Source organism: Monodelphis domestica, chromosome 3, assembly GCF_027887165.1.
Source record: "Monodelphis domestica isolate mMonDom1 chromosome 3, mMonDom1.pri, whole genome shotgun sequence".
Lineage (NCBI taxonomy): Eukaryota > Metazoa > Chordata > Mammalia > Didelphimorphia > Didelphidae > Monodelphis > Monodelphis domestica.
Window position 1 is genome coordinate 469,682,852 of NC_077229.1, and position 20,936 is coordinate 469,703,787.

The window sequence follows — 20,936 nt, forward strand, 5'->3', positions numbered from 1 at the left end:
AATTTGATTTATGAACTGTACCTGCATTGGTGGCAATTTTTTGCTTTTCATCATTTCTCTACTCCTCATAGTTCTTTACTCCTCTAAAAAAACTTCAGAATTTATCCAATGGCCTCTCTTTTTCTCTTTGCATTCTGTTTCTCAGAAGGAAGAATTAAGGAAATAGTAAACATTTCCTGTATCCTGAGTCTAACTGAGTTATTAGGATGGCTCTTTTTAAGTTTTTCTGTCCATGGAGGGGCAAATCTGCCCAGGTTGGACACAGTCTCAAAACAGAATAAACAAAAAAAGTCTAGACTCTAGGTTAAAAGGCCATAATCCAAATACTTTTCTTGACCCTTCAGTAATGTGTAAAAGGTACCTCAGTAAGGTGTTTTAGCCTGACTACAGCAAGTTATAACTGAATATTTTGTAGTATTTTATGAATTTACATTATGATATTACATTATGCTAGTACTAGTTTTTCAGAATCAGATGTATGTTCATCCTATTCCTCCTAAGTCATAATGCCTTTAATACAGACTTTGTTAATGAAGATATGCTCCATGGAACATTAAATAACACAGTGTTTTGTTCATGGTGTTATTAAAAGAATTTATGGACCCTTGGTCACTTAAGTACCTCCTGAGAAGAAACTTTCAGAAACAGCATTATGTCTTTTTTGTATATATTTGTGGACTGGGATATGTTGTCTCTTAGGCATCAGAAATCTGGTTTAATAGAGGTGTACTGGTTTGCCCTAGTTTTAGTTAGCCCTCTAGCTTCAATATTACTGACCTGTTGTCCATAATTTGTAAGCTAGACACCTTTTGGCAGCTGCATTAACTCAATTCAGATCTTTTGGGTGAAGCAACGTGCAGTATTTTTACTAAGTGGCCTATAAATGTTAATATATCTTTCATAGATACCCAACTAAAACCCAAGGAAAAGAAACTAGAATAATTTTTTTTTAGCAAAGGACAAGTTATTTACTGATTGACTTCTGTGTACAAGCACTTGGGCAGACAGAATAGGAGATCCAAGGAAGTAGAAGGGTTGGCCCTTACCATCAAGGTACATGTAGTTTCAACAAGGCTTTAAATATCTATAAAAATAATCAAAAGATGTTATTATAATGCTTTATATGATTTATCCCCAAATGAGTATTTATTCCTAGGTGACAACAAGTTCAGGTCAGGAGAAAGAGAGATAGAGACAGAGACAGATAATTCTTTTAAGTTCAAATCAGACAGCTCAGAAGGAAAGAAGGGAGAGGAAGAAAGACTAGATTGTTTTTCCTGTGGAGTAAGAAGAATTCTGATATGACATATATGTCTATTTGATACATTAATTATTTTTAAAAATAATTTTTATCCCTCTTTTTCCCCTCCCAGAAAGCCATTCAATATAAAAAAGAATATTTTTTTTAAGAGAGGAAAAAAAGAAGCACACCTGATCAAGACTGAAAGCATGTGCAATGCATTTGGGCCTTTGGACCTCTCATCTCCATGAAGATGTGGATTGGGGGTTTCCTCTTTTATCTCTTCATTTGGATTGTACTTGGTCTTTGTAATTTTGTTATATTTACTATTGACTTTTGGGGTTTAGTTGTTCTTACTATTTATGTTGTTGGAGGTCTCATGAGTATTGTTTTCTTGGCTCTACTTCATTCTACATCAGTTCTTATAGATCGTTCCATGCTTCTTTGTATTCATCACATTAATCTATAAATCTTTTAAAGTGCATACCATGTGCCATTTTGTTGGTTATTTGAAACTGAACTTCCATTTCTATTATTGCTTCTTTTGGTTTGTTATTATTTTATAGGAATTCTGTAGATTTTAGCAGATTTATATTGTAGGTTGCAACTTTACTGAAATTATTGACTCAGTACCTTTATTGATTCTTTGGGATTTTCCATATATATCATCATCTCATCAGCAATAGAGATAATTTCCCCTCTTCTTTATGCCTTTAATTTCTTTCTCTTGTCTTATTGTTACTAACATTTCTAGAATTATATCATTTATTGGTGAGATTAGTGGGCATCCTTGCTTGCCTCTTGTATTTATTATAAAAAGCCCTAATGTATCCTCATTGTATGTAATACTTGCTTTTGTTTTTAGATAGATGCTTTGTATGATATATGTATTTTAAGAGGTCTGTTTATGCTTATACATACTTTGTAGGGTTTTTAGTGTAAGAGAATCTTATACTTTGTCAAATGCCTTTTCATCCTCTGTTGAGGCAGTCATGGTTTTGGAAATTTTGATTTTTAATAGGATTATGTTTGTTGTCATCCTAATACTGAACCATCCATGTATCCCCATTATAAGTCCCACTTGCTCAAAATAAATGCTTTCTTGGATAAATTGTTATTTACTACTGGTCAGGATTTTGTTTAAAATTTTTGAGTCAGTGTTCATGAATGATATTGTTTTGTTTTCTTTCTGTGTTTTATCTTTCCTTGGTTTAACCATTAGGAGTATATTTTCCTCAGAAAAATATTCTTGGGGGATACTTTCTTTCTCAGCATATAAAGAAGCTGAGATGTTCAAGTTCTTATAGTTTTCTTGGTGAGATCTTTGGTAATTCTAGTATTTTTTTCCTCTTTGATTTCCTACTACTGCATACTTTCCAAGTTTGCCCCTTCTGATGGTTATTTCTTTTGAGACTTGATTTCAGAACATCTCAGCTTCCTCCCATGCTACCCTGAGCAATTCATGCTTCACCACCCTCGGTCTCTGCCCTAAGTGGCTTCCCTTCACTCCCTTCTTCTCCTCCCCCAGCACCATGTTACCATGGTGTCCTGCCATACTCTCTCTTTTCCTCAGTTCTCTGGCATTTCAGACAATTGCCATGCTAGTATTATCAACCTGGGCATAAGCAGTTCAGTTCTTTGCAGTGCAGTTCTATGAAGTTATCTGCTGGTGCCAAAGGATTTTTTTTTTTTTTTTGCCAGAGTAGTGCTGGCTGTTGCTGTCCTGCCAAGGCTTACTTTACTCCTGAAGGACTGCATTAGCCTAGGCTATCTCAGAGTACATATCTGCAGCCTGTCCCCATGGAAAGAGGGAGGGGGACTGTACTATGGGGTTGGGTTTTGTTGCAGATCCTTGAGTTTATTTCCTGTGCTGTGGGATGACAGGTAGGGGTACAGAGTGAACTCAGGATTGGTAAGGGTCAATTCATGTGGTTCTTTTCCCTCGCCCTTTTGTAGTCTTTAAATCTTAAACTCATGGAGACAGCTGAAATTGCTTTATATTTGGTGTATAATTTCTGTTTTGGGACTATTTAAGAGGCTATAGCTATCAAAGAAAATATCTAATTCCTCATGTTGTTGTTCATGTGACCCAGAAGTCCTGATACACAAGTTATTAAGTGACTTCAAATATGAAAGGATGGCTCATTTTCAGAGAATTTATGTTGGATTGTTTGTGTAGTTGTGGTCATGGAAGGATATGCATTGATTCCTCCAGGATCTTCTAAGATGAACCAGAATCAGGATTGACCTTTGGCTTTTGAATAGAGTAAAGAAACTAACTGTGAGTTTACATCAGTATACTCTTGGCCTCATTTAGTTACTTAATTAAATAAATAAAATGTCAGAATACATTTGCAAGAAGGTTTAGTGTCTGTCCAAATCAAAGGGTTTATTAAACTTATATAGGCACTGTCCTTGGAAAAACAAACTAAGATGGAACTATAGAGGCAGAGTATTTGGTCACGTTGGTCAATGACATTGTTTTTAAAGACACTGATGCAACACTCAAGCCATTTTTTTCATTGTGAATCTTAGAGATTTGCATGTTTAGTTAAACAAAAAAAGAGAGGCTTTACATTGCAGATAATTAATTAAAGTACTCATTTGGAAAGCAGTACTGTTTGTCACTGACACAATTCCTTGAAATTAAAAACAGACTTTAAGCTCAGAGGACATGGTTAGAATTAGAAGGCTGTATAGCTTGTACACTACATAATGGATGAGCAGACTAAGAATAGGAGAAGGCAGATTCAGCATGGAAACTTGAATGAAATGCAAGAATAGAGAATCAGAGACATGAGCTACTCATTCTTCAGCAACCTTCTCAGTTAAAAACATTAGCCTGAGATACGGCTTTTGGCTTGCATGGGATTACTAATGTGTTGTCCCAGTTGCAAATGATCTAAAAGCAAGTTCTTGATGAATGGATCAGTGTGATTTAGCAGATGTTTAAGGAACACAGGGAAAAAAGAGGCTAATAGACAGGGAAACCAGCCATGAGAAATTAGCATTTTTTTTCTGTGCCCTTTAACTGCCTAAACTGTCTTTGTTTAGGTTGTTCAAGAATAATCTATCAAACTAAAAAGGTCCTTAGAATCTTAAGAATACTATCTATATCTAAAAGTAAACAGCATACATCTAAGCTTATATGCTCTTTAAAATTTGGAAAATTAAGTGTTCACTACTTTGTATTTCTGTATCTAATTCTATTTCTCTTTAATATAATTAATTCTATTTCTCATATAGTCTAATATTGAGCTCTTTCTACTAAAAGAAAAGATAGAAAATGAAATTCTTATGATCTCATTCCCTTTCTCCAGGAGAAAAGATAGTGATAGCTTCATATTCTTTAACTTTTGAAGGCACTTTTCCTTTTTTTGGAGGATGTCTGAATTGTGCAGGCTAATGCATCATGTCATGTTTGTACTTTGAATGGTCCTAAGTGTTTGGCAACATTAAGATTTCTTGACACCTTTCTGTCTTTTATTTAAAGTGCTTATTCACTAAACTTTTTTGTCTTACTCTTTTTATTTTATTTGGCATTTCTATATTTTCATAGCAAAGTTTGAAAACTAGAACATTTTTAATAAGAATTCACCTTTAGACAGCCCCCAGAGATGTATGTTATTGGATACAAAAGGAGAAGAGTATAAGCAAGGAATAGGATGATGGACTAATGCTAATCTATCATTGTTACCAGGAAAATAACTCAACATGCAAGTCATCCTAGTAGTGGCTAGCCAGTTTTATTGTCTTATACATAAACAAGAGCACAATACTTTAAAGGCTGAAAGACCTATGAAAGACTCTGAAGAGCACCAAAGTATTTTGGTGGAAAAGACTATGGCTAGTAAGTCAAGAGACATGAGTTCTAACTTTGCTTTTGCCACTATGCCATAATTTTCAGCCATAAAGAATTTTGGGGAAAATATCAGTCCTCCTCCTAAAGTTTTTGTCTTATCTTTTTCTTACTTTTGGAAAACCCAGCTGGTTATATTATATTGCCTGCCATCCAAAAATTTATTTTTAACCCTTATTGTCCATTTTAGAATCAATATTCTGAATGGGTTCCATAGCAGAAGAGTGGTAAGGACTAGGCAATGGGGGTTAAGTGACTTGCCCAGGGTCACACAGCTGGGAAGTGTCTGAAGCCAGATTTGAACCTAGGACCTCCCGTCTCTAGGCCTGGCTCTCAATCCACTGAGCTACCCAGCTGCCCCCTTCCAATTTCTCTTAAGCCCTTTGCATACCAATTTTCATCCCTGCCAACTGACTAAAATTACTATCTTCTAGAGTTGCCACTGACCTCTTGATTGCCCAGTCCTCTTAATGACCTCTTGTGAGTCCTCAGCTTCTTTCTTTGACATTTCACAAGTACTGAATACTGTTGATATCCCTAAACTTTGTAATACTTCTCCCCTCTTTTATTTTATGACATTGGTTCTTCTTATTTCTCTGATATTTTATTTCCTTTTGTTCATTAATTCCTTTTCCTCTAGCTTTGGGTAGGGAATTGAAGACTGTAGGGACAAAAGTTATGTTTTTCTTACTGTTTTCTACTGAAGGCAGGGGATGCAAAAGAGGAAAATTAATTTGGGAAATGAAAAGCTGTCTAGCAAAGTTGTATCTGAGAATGGGATTTGAATTTCTGTATCATAGCTTACAAATAATTGAAAACAGATTCATGGCAAGATAGAATATAATCAAATCTAGTAAGAACACATTTGCTAAGTCTTCTATAAACCTTATCAAAAGGATTTTAAACTTAAAAAAGGATGATGAGAACACTATCAATTGTCTACACCCCAGTTGGATATTATATAGAGTAGCCACAAAGAAGGAAGAATAACAACACAGACATCCAGAAATTCATAGGAGCTAAAAATCTGAGAAAAATTCAGTGATAAGATACATGGTATCAGATGGTTCTATAAAAACCTCTAAAATTCAAGTAATAAATGAGGAATAAGATACTCTAACATAAAATGACCATTTGATGCCAAAAGATAAAGCCTAGATGACAGTGTGTCAAAGAGGAAGCAGAGTAGTCTTGAGCCTTCTCTGAAATGGAGAGATCCTTTCTTATCACATATCTCCATGGACATTCATGTTCCTTCATAAACTGGCTCCATCTTATTTCATACTAATCCCTTTTATATATTCTTTACCATAATCATATTGGATTAACCATTTCCTAATTGTGTTTTGTTTGACTTCTATATATTTATTCATACCCTAGATTTTTTTTTAACCATTACCTTCCATATTAGAATCAATACTGTGACTTGATTCCCAGGCAGAAGAGTGGTAAGGGTTAGGCAAAGGGGATTAAGTGACTTGGCCAGTGTCACACAGCTGGGAATTGTCTGAGGCCAGATTTGAACCAAGGCCTGGCTCTCAATAGTGTAGGTGTTTAATAAATGCTTGTCAAATAAAATTGAATTTAGGGCAGAGGTTATTATTCAAGCAACACATATTTATAAATTTTTCTGTGTTTTTAGTGCTATGCTATCAGTATGAGATTGGGACAGGGGAGAAAGGCTATATAAAATGTAAAAGGCATGGTCCTTCTTAAAGAGTGTACAATTGAATTGGGGAGATAAGGCTAGAAGGCATTAACAACAACAAATAATGCAAGGCACCTCCGAAGTAATCACTGAGCTGTAGGGGTTCACATGGGATGAAGACCCGTGTAAGCAGTAGTGACGAAGGTTTCATGAAGGATGTAGAATCTGAGATGAATGTTGTAGGATGGGCAGAATTTGCAGACAGAGGGGAAGCAGGGACGATATTCTAGGTGAGGGAATCCTCTTGGCTTTGCTGATCAATTTTAGGAATATTTGATGCTCTCATTTTGTAGAAGTTCCTGGGTTTTCCGTATCTTTTATAGTTAGGACTTAGTTTTGAGTGTTGATTCAATAATTAAAATCAACTTAGTGAAAGCTCGAGTAAAACTACTCTGTCTGTTAGGTTAGATCTTGGCTGTAAGAAAACTTTAGAATCCTGGCCACTTAGGCTGGAAGCTTTATGAAGGCAGGGATTATATCTTATTCATACATCCTTAATTTAATTCATTATTAAATCTGTTTTTCTCCACAGTATCAGAAGCCTTTTCTAGCACATCACCCTACCTGGACTTCTACCAACTTGAAACATGATTATTACAATAGCTTCTTCCTTTGTTTTCCTGCTGCTAAGATCCCTCTGATTTACTTCATGCTTATTATCTTCTTCAGATATCTCATTTCATAATGCTATTTCTTTGCTTAGAAATCTTTAATAGTATCACTACTACTACCAGAATTTTAAATAATGGGGTTGGCTCCTAGATTGAGAGCCTGAAGAAACCCTAGAAAGCATTTAGTGTTGAGGCAACCAAGATGCAGAGGTATAAATGCACTTTCACCAAACTACATAGGTGGAAGATCCAGAACTCAAATCCAAATCCAGGCTTCTTTCTACAGCACTATACATTTACTTTCTAGCAACTGGTTGTCCCCTTCACCCCAGTCATCATTTTTTTTTGTTATTTGATTTATATATTATAGCTGGAAACCGTGGAGCTAGTGAATATAATTCCTCCAATCCCGCCTTTGAGTCCTAGATTTGGTGATGTCCGAAACATTTCTTTAAGAGTAACTCCAGATATTGCAAATGGAGAAATTGGCTTTCTCAGCAATCTTCCAATTATTCTTCATGAGCCAGAAGATTCCCTTGCTGAAATGGTAAGTAGGCTATTTATCACGAGTGATAATTTTTGTAGTTTGAAGCATTTTTGTAATTATGGCTTTTAGGAGGGAGGATTTTAGCTTTCCTGAGGATAGTACATGCATTTACTAATTTTATACTAGTCAGTTTTGCAATAGGATTGCCACAATTTTTAAATTGCTTAATTTTTCTGTTTAAGGACTTGCCATGGATTATGACCTTATTCTTGGAAGGCAACTTTTCCTTGGTATAATTGTAAATTTTCTAAAGTAAGACAAATTATTTGGAGACATTGATGTGAAATCAAGTAACTTTTTTAAGCCAACAGTTTCTAAAATTTATCTTTATTTTTGGAAGAGAAAATGAAGATCCACAAGTTTTTACTTGCAGAGTCAAGATTTTTTTTAATTTTACTTATTATCACTGCAGCTGTTTGCAAAACTACTTAGGGAAATGGGCATGTACTAGGCAGTGTCTGTATAAGTAATCTTGGTCATTTCAGAGGGATTTGTTCTTTTTTTTATCTGTCAGGTTTATATTCCCTTACACCGGGATGGAACTGATGGACAGGCCATTGTATTTTGGAGTTTAAAACCCTCTGGGTCTGATTCAGAATTAGTGACACCAGATGACATAGGCCCTTTTAATGGTTCTGTTGTATTTTTATCTGGGCAAAGTGATACTATGATTAACATTACTGTCAAAGCAGATGATATACCGGAAATGAATGAAACAGTAACACTCTCTCTGGACAGGTAAAGATTCTTTATATTTTATGTAATATTTGTATGCATCTAGTTCAATATTTCTGCTTTCTGTCTTTATTCTGTCCTTTGGATTGGACAGTAAGAAACTAATTTAGGTAATAATTTAGTGTGATGATGGAAGCATTATGAACGAGCATGTTGGATTCCAGTTTGAATACTAAAAACTCAAGGGCTTGATCCTTTCTTTTATTTCTGATTTAACTATGAAAGTAAAATTTCTCAAATATTGCAGAATCATCTAACAAGTTATAGATTGATGAATTTCTTACTAAATCTTGGAAGAAGCTTTGCTAATAAGAATTTATTTGAGGCATCAGATTAATTTTTTGAAAAATGAGTGTTAATATAACAAAATAACCAGGTACAGATGCAAGACTGTAAGATAGAGATGAATATGAGGTTTAGCATAAAATTCCCCACATTATAACTTATATTAAAACAGCATTACTGTCCCTGAGAGACTTTATATTTATATTTAAAATGAGATCTATTTCCCCTCAAAAATAAAAGTAAGAGTATTTTTTTTAGTATTTGACACTAAAATTGATGCTAATTTTTACCTTTTTTTTCCTTTCCTAAGTAGAGTAATTTCTATAGGCCAGTTTATTTCATATTAGACACATACTACTGGTGTAGAACAAGGTGAATATATTGAAGAAAACTTAATTCATTAGGATAATGTGAATGTTTTGACAAGAAAATAAAACAAAAATGACTATGACATGCTATGTTTTACTGTTATTTAGGGAGTAGCAACAGTTATTCTTAGTTTTATGTAATAAGTGGTCTGAGCATTTATTGTTTATGGATACTATAGTTTTTTAATAAAACTTTTTAATTGGAGAAAATGTGCCTTTGGGAATTTGGTGAGAACTTCTCTATTAAGTGAAAGAAAAAGAAAACCATTGGAGCCAATCCTGTTGGTTTACCCCTTTTCATTACCAGAGGAAAAACTCAGTAAAAAGTAAAATGCCATGTAGGATCAAATACATTTTGGATTAAACCCTAGGGAGCAGTATTTCTTATGAAACTCTGTGAAATCTATCCTAGAAAATCCTGCTTCATTTAATTCTTTTCTCTCCCTTCAAGTTAGTTCCTGGCACTAATTAAATCAGTGTATAATCCTGCAAAAATTAAAAGCGAGATGAACAGTGAATACAAACCTTGGCAGTGTAGAAATCAGACTGTATTTCACTGTTGCTTTGAGCTCTGAACTAAATATGTTTACAGAGGCAAGATTTTCATAACCATAATATAAATTTACATTGTTTTTCTTTACCTTAGTAGGTCTTCTAAAGCACTAATTTTTGAACTTCAGCTATGTTAACTTCCTAATTTATTTTTAAAATAAATTTAAAAAATTATGTACAATAATGTGTCAATTCCAGGTTTGTTAAAACTTTTTAATTCCTTTTTATTCTTTCCCTCTTATAAGCACAAATGACACCACAGAAAATTTACCATTACAAAACTACAAAAGTTAATTGGTTTCTCTTCAATTTTAAAGGAAATTAGCTCATATTTTAAAATGTTCACCTTTTATTAGTACACATCAGTTCATAACTGAAGCATATTCCTGCTAAGTTGTGTTTTTTGATCCAAGAAGGAATGCTTTTTTCGGTTGGGTTTTACATTCTTTCATAATCCTTCATTTAATGTTTGAATGTGCATTATTATTTCATGTAAAAATCCATTCCAAAAAGACAGTATGATTTAAAAGGATAAAATACTCACTGTTATTTTTTTGTTCCTGCTGCCTGGGTAACTAAGAATAAAACTACAAGTCATTAGTTAATCGAAGTAGATTATAATTACTTTCAGTAACATTATTGAAAAAAATTCAGTGAATCAATTTACCATGATTTTTAGGGAACCTTTAGAAAAAGACCAAGTCAGGCCACTGATTTCTAAATTTCATATTTATATAGCTAAAACTTGTCTTGATTGAGTACCTTTAGTTAAGAAATTCATACTTTTATTTGCTAATTTATAAAAATATATAGCTTCTATTTTATTGTTTTATTTTCTCAAAATCAGAATTATACTCATAACAGTTCTACTGAGGGTGGAAAATTTTCCATTTTTCAGTGTATGTTTAAAAATGCTTAATTACCAACATCAGTAGTCTCTAAGCATACCACAATACATAACGGCCAAAGTCTCTTAGTTTAATGAATTTCCTAAACATATTTAAATCAATGAATTGAAGATGAGACTGATGTTTATGTTTCATTTTATGTCTGCAAATGTAGTTGTCCATTAATTGTCACAATAAAAACTATCATAATGTAATTTAAAAAATAATTAAGTACAAAATTATGATTTTTGGATTTGACCTTAAGCAAATGACTAAAAAAAAAAAAATCTAAATTTCTCAGTTTACGTGGTTTTTACATTGCTCCCTCCCAAAGGACAATAGGCTTTAGAGAGGGAGAATTAAAAACCTAATTAAAAGCATTAAGTAATTATAAATGGCTTGAATAAAATTTGCTCAGTTGCTGCAGTCTGTGAGCATGTACAGTGCTTGGCAAGCATCTAGTTTCTTGGAGCAGGGCTGTTGAGGAATGTTCTTGAATGGGTCTTGACACGCTGGTTGGTCATGGGGTCATCTCACACAAGTGGGAACTGCCCAACCTCTTGCTAGCAATTGTCACTACTAAAGCACCCAGTGAGCAAGGTTCCCAGAAAGAGGGGGAGAAAAGACTTTCTTTATCTTTACCCTTCTATTCTAAGTTTGGTACAGTGTTCCTGAGACTCTGGCAAATGGCATTCTTTTATTGGCCTCTTCTTCTCTACTTCTCTCTGTTGACAGGGTACAAACTGAAAGGTTTGTCGTATATTTTGGGTAAGTGAACAAAGTAATGTCTTTTGGTGAATCAACTTTGTTTTGCAAATAACTGTTTTGGATAGACAATCTTTTGCTATGATTCATGTTTTTTGGAATATTTTTACCTTTCCCTTCAACCTGTGCATGCTTTGTGTGCAGTTTCAATTATGAATGACGTAGGATCCTGATGTGAGACTTTTTTTCTGTATCTGAAATGTTGTGTATAATATTTGATGTTCAAGAGACTAGTGCTCCTGAAATTAATTTATAATTTTGAACTTCACACATAATAAGAAAATTTATACACAGATGTTTGCTGTTGATTAAGCTCATATTTGCACAAACTTATTTTTTAAGTTGGCAAAGGATTGAGAATTATTTCTTATCCCTTCTTTGCCTAGTATTTTCTGTGTGACTTTGAGCAAATATACTGTTATTAGTGGAACTCTGTAGCTCCACTGCAACATCTTGCTTATATTCTTTGCAAAACAAAGAGGAAGTCATTAGATTTCTCAATATTTAGGCATACTAGTAAATGATTAGACAACACTGTTCAGAAGACACAGGGTTGGATAAGTGCTAGTCAATGCAGTGTAGTCAACTCTTAATAATTAGCATATGAACTCTCCAGTTTCTTGATTCTTTGGATTGTTATTTATATTTTAATTTCTGACCTAGATTTTCCTATTTACCACTTCCATTTTAATTTTCTGGGCAGCGTGCTCAGTGAATTCAAACTAATTTTAATGCTGAAATGAAACATAATTAGGAAATTAAATTTGCTCCAAAAATGACATGAATGTATTAAACTTTTCAAATGACTTTGTATTTTCTTTTGCCTTGATTATGTTATTATGAAAGGTATTGTGGGTACTTTTAAAACCCGGGTATAACTATTCCACTTGATGTAGAGTTATTAATAAATTCATTCCTCCATCATGCCACCTTGAAGTATGTTGAGCAGTTGTCATGGATATGTCATGTTATAGCATTGAAATATATTTAAACATTTCCTATTGTTTTCCAGGATGTCTTATCTGGGCATTTTGGCTCTGCTCTTTCATGTCCCATCTGTATTACCATACATCATTAAATTGTAACATTTACCATAGTCAATCAACAACTAAATAATAACAATAATAAATTACATAATCACATTACTTATGTAAGTAATAAGTCAGAAATTTATTAAATATTTAATATGTGCCAGGCACTGTGCTAAGCACTACAGATAAGAAAAAAGAGACAAAAGACATTTCTTGCCCTCAAAGAGTTCACAATCCAAGCTCTGGACTCCTAGTAGCAATAATGATCAATAAAGAATAAAATAATTAACATATTTGGAAAGAATGTGCTAGTTTCTGTGGATGAGAGAATTGGAGGGGGGGAAGAAGAGGGAGGAGGTTGGCTGATCTGATTTTTCAATCATCATAACCCTTAAACAAATTCTCTAATACAAAATCTTCTCTTTGTTCCTCTGTTGGCCAGCTAGTCAGGGTACTGTCAGATCTCGTTCTTTCAATAAACTGAAGGTGTTCATGGGGGTTAAACAACTCCGACAGAAGGAACTCTGTATCATCAAAACTGGGCTCAAAGATCTGAAACACCCTTTTTAGTTCCTTGTGCTTGTGTGTGTATGGGGCTCTGAGATATAATTTGGGAATACTTTCCTCATGGAATCCAATTCCTGTGTAGTGAATTTTTTTGTGGACTTTGGAGTGTAACACTCCTGCTGTGTCAGAGATCTTTGTGATGTCTCTCAAAGGAAAAATTTTCTCAGCATCCTTGTTTGTACTAGTGTCCTTATCCTTGTCATTGCCCTGAGCACTTGACTTATTCTTCTTGGCTTTATTTTCCTTATCTTTAGTTACATTGTCTGCCTGTCCATTTCCCACTTTGATCTGATCTAAACCCTTTTTCTTCAAAAATTCTTCACACATATTCTTTACAAGATCTTCTAAGTTAGTGTCCACTACCATAAGTTGTGTTGCTCTCCTTGGTACCATAAACTTAAAGCTAGTCATGAAAGTAAATGTCTGTTTGGCAACCATGGTAAAGATGTAAGCCTGAGTAATCACTTGCCATAAGATAATATTGTTTTGAGATGGCATGTTAATCAGGAATGTAGTGGTGTTTGATATGTACTCCATACTATATTGGTCATAATGCTGTATAATATAATATACTGGGTATATTATATACCCAGTAGCAGGCTATTATGGCTAACACCATCAAACCACACACTACTTGCATGAACATTTTCTCTTTTTCTCTGGCTTCCTCTATATAGGGTAGGGTACAGTCTTTTCAGGGTGCCATATTGTATTAGGGAATTGGTTTAATGGTTATGATTATTGAAAAATCAGATCAGCCTCCTCCCTCTCCTTTCCCCCTCCCTTTCCTTCTTTCCTCCTCCCTTCCCCCCATCAGTTGGTTCTTCAGTTGGTGACACTGAAATGAGCTCTGAGTGAGTATCTTGATATATCAGACAGATAACTCTCTCTCTTTGATTAGTTTAAATAAAGGGGGTTTATTTAGGAGAAGAGAAAAGGTAGGGAAGTTGATGGGAGACAGGGTTTGGGTTTCCCTAATCCTAAAATACTCCTAAATTGAAGGATAGTGGAATAGAGTCTTGAATTGGGAAAATGACTAACAAGTTTGAGGATTTTAGTCACTTCAGTGTTGTAGGGAGAAATCAGTGAGAGCAGGATCTTTTCAGTCCTTACTCTTCCTTGTCTCAAGAGCAAGAGACCCCCTCTCTCAGCTTGGCTGTTCTTTTCTTCAACCATCTTTCCTGGTCACCATTCCATTTCAGAATTCTTTCCTTGATTGACAACTCTGCAGATCTTGTTCCTTTGGCTCTGCTGCAGGCTTTTCCCAATTTTTCCAATTCTCTCATTCACATTTCCTTTTTTAATTTTGAGAGCCACATACAGTTTTTTATTATGTGTCCCTTTGATTATAATAATGACACTGTGATAGGAAAAGAAGTAAAACGTTAAGAAAGAAACTTTATATTCAAATGTTTTATTTATTTATATTCAAATGTTTTGGATGGTCAACTAGGTTGTACAGTGGCTAGAACCCTGGCTTTGGAGTCAGGAAGAACTGGATTCGAATCACTAACTTTGTGATCCTTGGCAAGTCACATAATTGCTACAATTTTCTCATCTGTGAAACGGTGATAACAATAGCACTTACCTTTCTGGATTTTTGTGAGGATCAAACAAGCTAATATTTGTGAGGCATTTAGCATTCTGCCTGGCACATAGAAGGTACTTAATAAGTGCTTGTATAAAAAATCCTCAGAAGTTTGTATGAAATATCTTACTTTGAAATTCATTTGATTTTCTTTCCCTATAGAAAGATAACATTATTGTACCCAAATCTTGGCAAAAGAAAAACTGTTAAGGAACTTTTAGGTAACATTAAAATAAGATTAATAGTAATTATATGTTGTAAAATAAACATATTATATTACATATTTAAATTGAAAAAATGTTTGTACATTTTGGCCTATTTATTAGTTTGGTTAATTCCACACATCTTATGGGATAACTTATGATACTTTTTATTCATAGTATCTATATTATATATATATATATGTGGCAATGAAATCATTATATTTGTACAAGTTCAATTGTACTAAAATGCTTGAAATTTTTCTTTTAAAAGCAAGCAATTGCAATTTAAGAACACTTTCTTCTACCTAAACCTAACTGCTTTTAATTCTCTAAAATTGTAACAATAGCTGATCACTGGAGCTTTTTTTGAGCTTGGACAAAATACACTATAGCATATCAAAAGATTAGAACTTATATGGCAGGCTTATTGTGGGTTAGGTTTGCATGTGCATGTGTGTGGCACCGTGAAACATATTGCAATGATCATGTAACTGGTATCCAAAATTATCTCATTTTCATTGTTTGCTACGTTTAAATTTCATTTAAAGTTTTAAGTGAGTGGTTAGGTCAATTTTTATAATAAACTAAATTTTAGGTTCACTTATAAAACAGTGTTCTGTGGCTCTGGTTTGCTGTAAATATTGCAGATTCATTTTACTTTCAATAGTAGAATTCTTTGCAGCCTGTAAATTATGGACTTCTGACTTTCTTAGGGTCAGTGTGAAAAATCAGGTCCTGAAATCTGGGTATACTAGCCGTGATTTAATCATTTTGGAAAATGATGACCCTGGAGGAGTGTTTGAGTTTTCCCCTGCTTCCAGAGGACCCCATGTTATAAATGTGAGTAGAAAAGAAGCACATTTTACCCATTTGAGAATACAACTTTAGAGGAATAATATTGTATAAAATTCCTATGTTAGGCTTATATATTTCTTTTCTTTTTAAGGAAGGAGAATCTGTTGAGCTTCACATTATCCGCTCGAGGGGAGCCCTTGTCAAGCAGTTTCTTCACTATAGAGTGGAGCCAAGAGACAGCAATGAATTCTATGGAAATACGGGGATCCTAGAATTTAAGCCTGGTGAAAGGGAGATTGTAATTACCCTACTGTCAAGATTAGATGGAATTCCAGAAGTATGGCATTTTATTACATTTAATTCCTCTTCTGAAGTTACACAGTGTAAAAATATTTGTGTGTGTGTGTGTATGTGTGTATGTGTGTGCGAATGTTGGTTAAAGTTGGAATGAAAAAGAGGAAAGCAAATTGCTTAGAGGTTATCAAGAGGTACTCAATAGAATGAGAGAATTCAGCATGTGTATATGAGATTTCCTCTCAGCTCTAACACTATGCTTTTCTTCAGGTACACATGAACACACAAATCAATCGTGATATTTTCACAAATAGTGGTAGATTTCTATTTTGCACAAAGAGCTCAATATATAGTAACTTATGGGAATTTTCAATTTTATTTCAGATTAAATTTTACATTTTCCATCAAGTCTGTTTTGTTAAGTAATCTCTAGTAACCGAAAATAGGTGATGTTATTAATCTATTATTAAACTGAGTGCATTTTTGAGAATTTTTTTCCTTTAAAGGAAATTAATTTAAGGTACCAAATTGGTACCCATTCAGTACAACCATTTGGCCATATTTTACACTTATAAAGCTTTGAGGCACAGTATTACAGTTAATTTTCACAACAATCTCATGTGCTTGCAGACTTTATTATTGCAGTCCTATGGAGGAGGAAAATCTATGCATTAGTTCTGACCTGTTAAGGAAAGAAAATGGCAGAGTGGGGATTAGAAACTGGGTCCTGAATTCCTTTTTTCCCCATTCATTCTACTCCAGTACACTGGGTCTTTGCCCCTATACTATAAAGCCAGAATCCATGTGGTTTTTAGGTTAATTTTATTTTGCTTTTATTCTGACATAAGTTTTAATGACAAAAGTCTTGAGATAAAATGCTCTTGTAATTTAAAAGTATAATTATAGGTCTAACCTGTTGAATAGTAATGTTTTCTGCTTCTTTCCTCCAAGGCTTGAAGAAATATTACAAAGGCAGTTTATTTGCCTTTTCTTTGATGCTATATTATATAAGCATTTCTGGGAATTTTTAAAAACTGAACATGTGCTTTTATTGGTATAGGACAGGCGTTTAAAACTTTTTGGTGTGTTTTAAAAACCCCTTTGAGAATATGGTAAAACCTATTGGCTCCTTCCCAGAATAATATTATTAAATGAATCAAACATATATGTATATATACCTATGTGTGTATGCACACACACGTGGTCTGTGTACACTGATACCCTGAAACTGCATCCAAGGGTAAGAATCTCTGGTATAGAAAAACTCAGGTAGAAAACTCCTACCAATATTGAATGACACTTTCTCTGCATCTGGTGGTTCTGGAGAGTTATTGGGAGGGCAGTGTCTCAGACAGAAGGTGTTAGAGGTAAAACTTGAATTCAAATCTTTTTATTTTTCCTAACTCCACATCCAGCTCTCTATCTAATTTGCTACATTATTGAAATATTATAAATTGAGTTTTCCAGATATTGGTTAGTCTTTATGAATGTATGACCACACAAAATTTCAGGCTTTGTCTTTGTCTTTTAATAACTTAACATTTTTTATTTTAGTTGGATGAGCACTACTCTGTGATTCTCAGCAGCCATGGTGAACGGGAGAGCAAACTGGGAAGTATCACAGTGGTTAACATCACTATTTTAAAAAATGACGATCCTCATGGGATTATAGAATTTGTTTCTGATGGACTAGTTGTCACAATAAATGAAAGTAAAGGGGAAGATGTATTTTCAGGTAATTTCTTTTATTATATTTCAACTTGTAAGAGTAGCTTTAGTTGGGAATGTGACTTTTTAAAGTTAAATTTTCTTTCTTCCAATAAACAAAAAACCTATTTTCTCTTCTTTCCAATTGCTTCCATTGGGAAGAATTCTTATAAAATATGCATAGTCAAGCAAAACAGGTCCCCATATTGTCAATATCCAAAAATATATCTCATTCTTTTTCTTGTATCTATCACTTCTGTGTTAAGATATGGATAGTGTGGATGACCATCAATCCTGTTCAATCATGATGGGCCACTGCATCAATCAGAAATTTTAAGTCTTTCAAATCTGTTTTTCTTGACAGTGTTGTTATTGTTTAAAATATTCACCTGATTCGGTTGACTTCACTCTGAATCAATTTATACAAGTCTTTCCAGGTTTCTGTGACCTCATTATTTTCATATTTTTTTTCTGGTTTTATAGCACAATAACTGAGATTACAATTAAGTTCCAGGTACATTTTTTGCAATTATATATCAAGGCTCATCCTTACATATTGTGGAAACTATCATAAAAGTAAAGCAATGTTATCTTACTTCCTGCCTACTGGTGATTTCAGTTGCTTTTTGATTAGTCAACTGCCCACTAGATTCAGTTAAGGCTTTCCTCCATCAATTCAATTTACCAAATACTAAGTACTTGCTGCACAAGTCTGCATATAGTAGGCTTACAGGCTTCATTAAGAAAGTACTAGCTTCCATGAATAAGAAAATGAAAGTTCCTCTGTGCTCTGCCCTGAACTGAGAACATCTGCAGCATTATATACTTACTATTCTGGTGCCACAGATTAGGCAAGATATAGATAAGTTGGATGGTGGATAGTGTTGGATTCCTCATATGTAGAAGGATGAGTTGAAGCAACTTGGAATTCTTAACTTAGTGAATATTTTAAAAGGACATGATGTTATTATTTTCAGCTATTTGAAGGGGTGCATTGTGGGAAGAGAATTAGAAATTCAATTTGGTCTTGAAAACAGGCAAATTTAAGGATGGTATAAAGAAAAATTTCCTAACAGAATGGTCCTGACATGGAATGAGTTGTCTTGAGACACTCTTTTGATTGGAGGTCTTTGAGCAAATGTTATAGGACTATTTGTCATATATTTTGTGGAAGTAATAATTTTTGGTGCATGGGTTGGACTATGTTGTCACCTAGATCTATTCAATTCTAAAACTCTATGCTTCTTGAAAAGTATGTGAAATGCTAGAGTAATATAAGCTTTATATATAGCATTTATTATTGTTGTTCAGTTGTTTTCAGTTCTGTCCAAATTGGTGATTTTTTTGGCAAAGATACTGGAGTTGTTTGCCACTTACTTTTTCAGTTCATTTTGTTACAAATAAGGAAACTGAGGCAAAGGTTAAGTGACTTGCTTAGGGTCATACAGCTAGGAAGTGTCTGAGGTCAGACTTGGACTCAGGAAGATGAGGCTTCCTGACTCCAAGTCTAGAACTCTTGTCCACTGACCTAGCTGTATACAACATAGTTCTGGACTTGATGGAATTCTTGTAGGACCATAAGATATAAATATAGATAGGAGTAATGTGAAGTGTTAAAAGATAGGTAGAAAACAAATTGAGGAAAGGTGGTTGTGACTTACAAGGGAAATTAGGGAAGGTATCATAGAGGAAGTGAAATTTGAGTTGTTCTTTAAACTCATCCTTATTTTTTACAGCATGTATAGAAGATAGCACAAAGATAGGCATGGAGGTGGGGAAGGACAGGCTATGATCAGGGAATAGTGAGTCATTTGCTGCTTCTTGAAATTATGGAGATGCAAAATATGAGATGCTGCTGGAAAGGCTGGTAAAGTGGTACCAATTTGTAGAAGGTCTTGAATTCCAGGCAAATTGATGTAAATAGTATTTTTTGGTCAGTAGAAAGCCATGGATAGATATATATTTAGTCTGGCAGTGACATAAAGGGTGAATCAATGGGAGGGGCTTTTCAGTAGCTTTTTAATGTCATGACTTGACAGAGAGAAAATCATATGCCAAGGAACAGCTCCATTGAAGGAAGAGTCTGGGGGGGGGGGAGATGTATCACCCTGGTTAGATGTATTTTCTTCCAAGGATTGTATTAGGCTTGGTAGAAGAAATCACAAATCTTGAGAATAGGGTAATTTATGTCTCACTTTTGTCCATAATTTTTGAGTTTTCATAATAGGCATCTTTGTAAATAACTACTTCATTCCTTTATGGCAAATGACTTTTTACTCTTAATAACAAAATAACATGCCTTTTAGAAGAAGACTGGAATGGAATATTTTTGCTATCTATCTTCAAGACTATTTCAAGCATAATCTCCTTGAGAATAGAGACAATTTTATTTTTTTGATTCTGTATTTCCAAATATTCTCAATTTGTTTCTTTTTGTTGGTATTTTTATCTTCCATATTCATATAACTTTATTGCAGATGTCTAATGCTTATTGATTGCTAAATATCTAATATATTAACAATCAGGAATTATGTTTAATTTTAAATTTTGTTTAGTTCTGCTGCTACTGTTCATAGTTTGTATATTTGTTTTTATCTATTAAATATGCATGAATGAAAATTACATTTATATTATACTTATTTATTTTTCATAGCTGTATATGAAATAATAAGAAAACGAGGCAACTTTGGCAATGTTAGTGTGTCTTGGGTGATTAGTCCAAACTCGACAGAAGATGTTTTCCCTGTCCAAGAGACTGTTTTCTTTGGAGATCAAGATTTTTCCAAAAATATCACCATTTGTTCACTTCCAGATGAGGTAAAGACTGTATTTCAGGCCTTGCATATAGTAAGCATGCAAATATTTCTTAAATAGATAGAATGTATATCTGGTAATTAAAAAAATAAGGCATGTAAAAAAGAATAGTTATGAATTCAAGTGTATCTAACATTTGATGTACTTTCACTGGTGTTATTTACTATCTTGAAGTATAAGATGGGATTAGGTTGTAACTTCATCTGAGGACAGAATGCAAATATGGTTAGGGAGAGCAGGGACTGTCCTCTGTCTTTCTTTCTATCCCAGCATTAGTACAGTGCCTGAAACACAGTAGGTGTTTAATAAATGCTTATTACCAAATGACTAAAAATCCCAAATATACTCTAGGTCATGCTATTGCCACTTTGTTTCTTGTA

At 33.9% G+C, this 20,936-nt stretch overlaps 1 protein-coding gene across 1 annotated transcript in view; it reads left to right on the forward strand.

Moving 5' to 3' along the window:
- Window positions 1-20,936, forward strand: part of ADGRV1 (adhesion G protein-coupled receptor V1) — a 778,411-nt gene that overhangs the window by 70,807 nt on the left and 686,668 nt on the right. Inside the window, exons 10-15 of the mRNA XM_001366741.4 lie at window positions 7,789-7,965; window positions 8,480-8,703; window positions 15,660-15,786; window positions 15,893-16,078; window positions 17,590-17,770; window positions 20,396-20,559. Coding sequence (XP_001366778.3) covers window positions 7,789-7,965; window positions 8,480-8,703; window positions 15,660-15,786; window positions 15,893-16,078; window positions 17,590-17,770; window positions 20,396-20,559 — 1,059 coding nt within the window. The remainder of the gene's footprint in view (window positions 1-7,788; window positions 7,966-8,479; window positions 8,704-15,659; window positions 15,787-15,892; window positions 16,079-17,589; window positions 17,771-20,395; window positions 20,560-20,936) is intronic.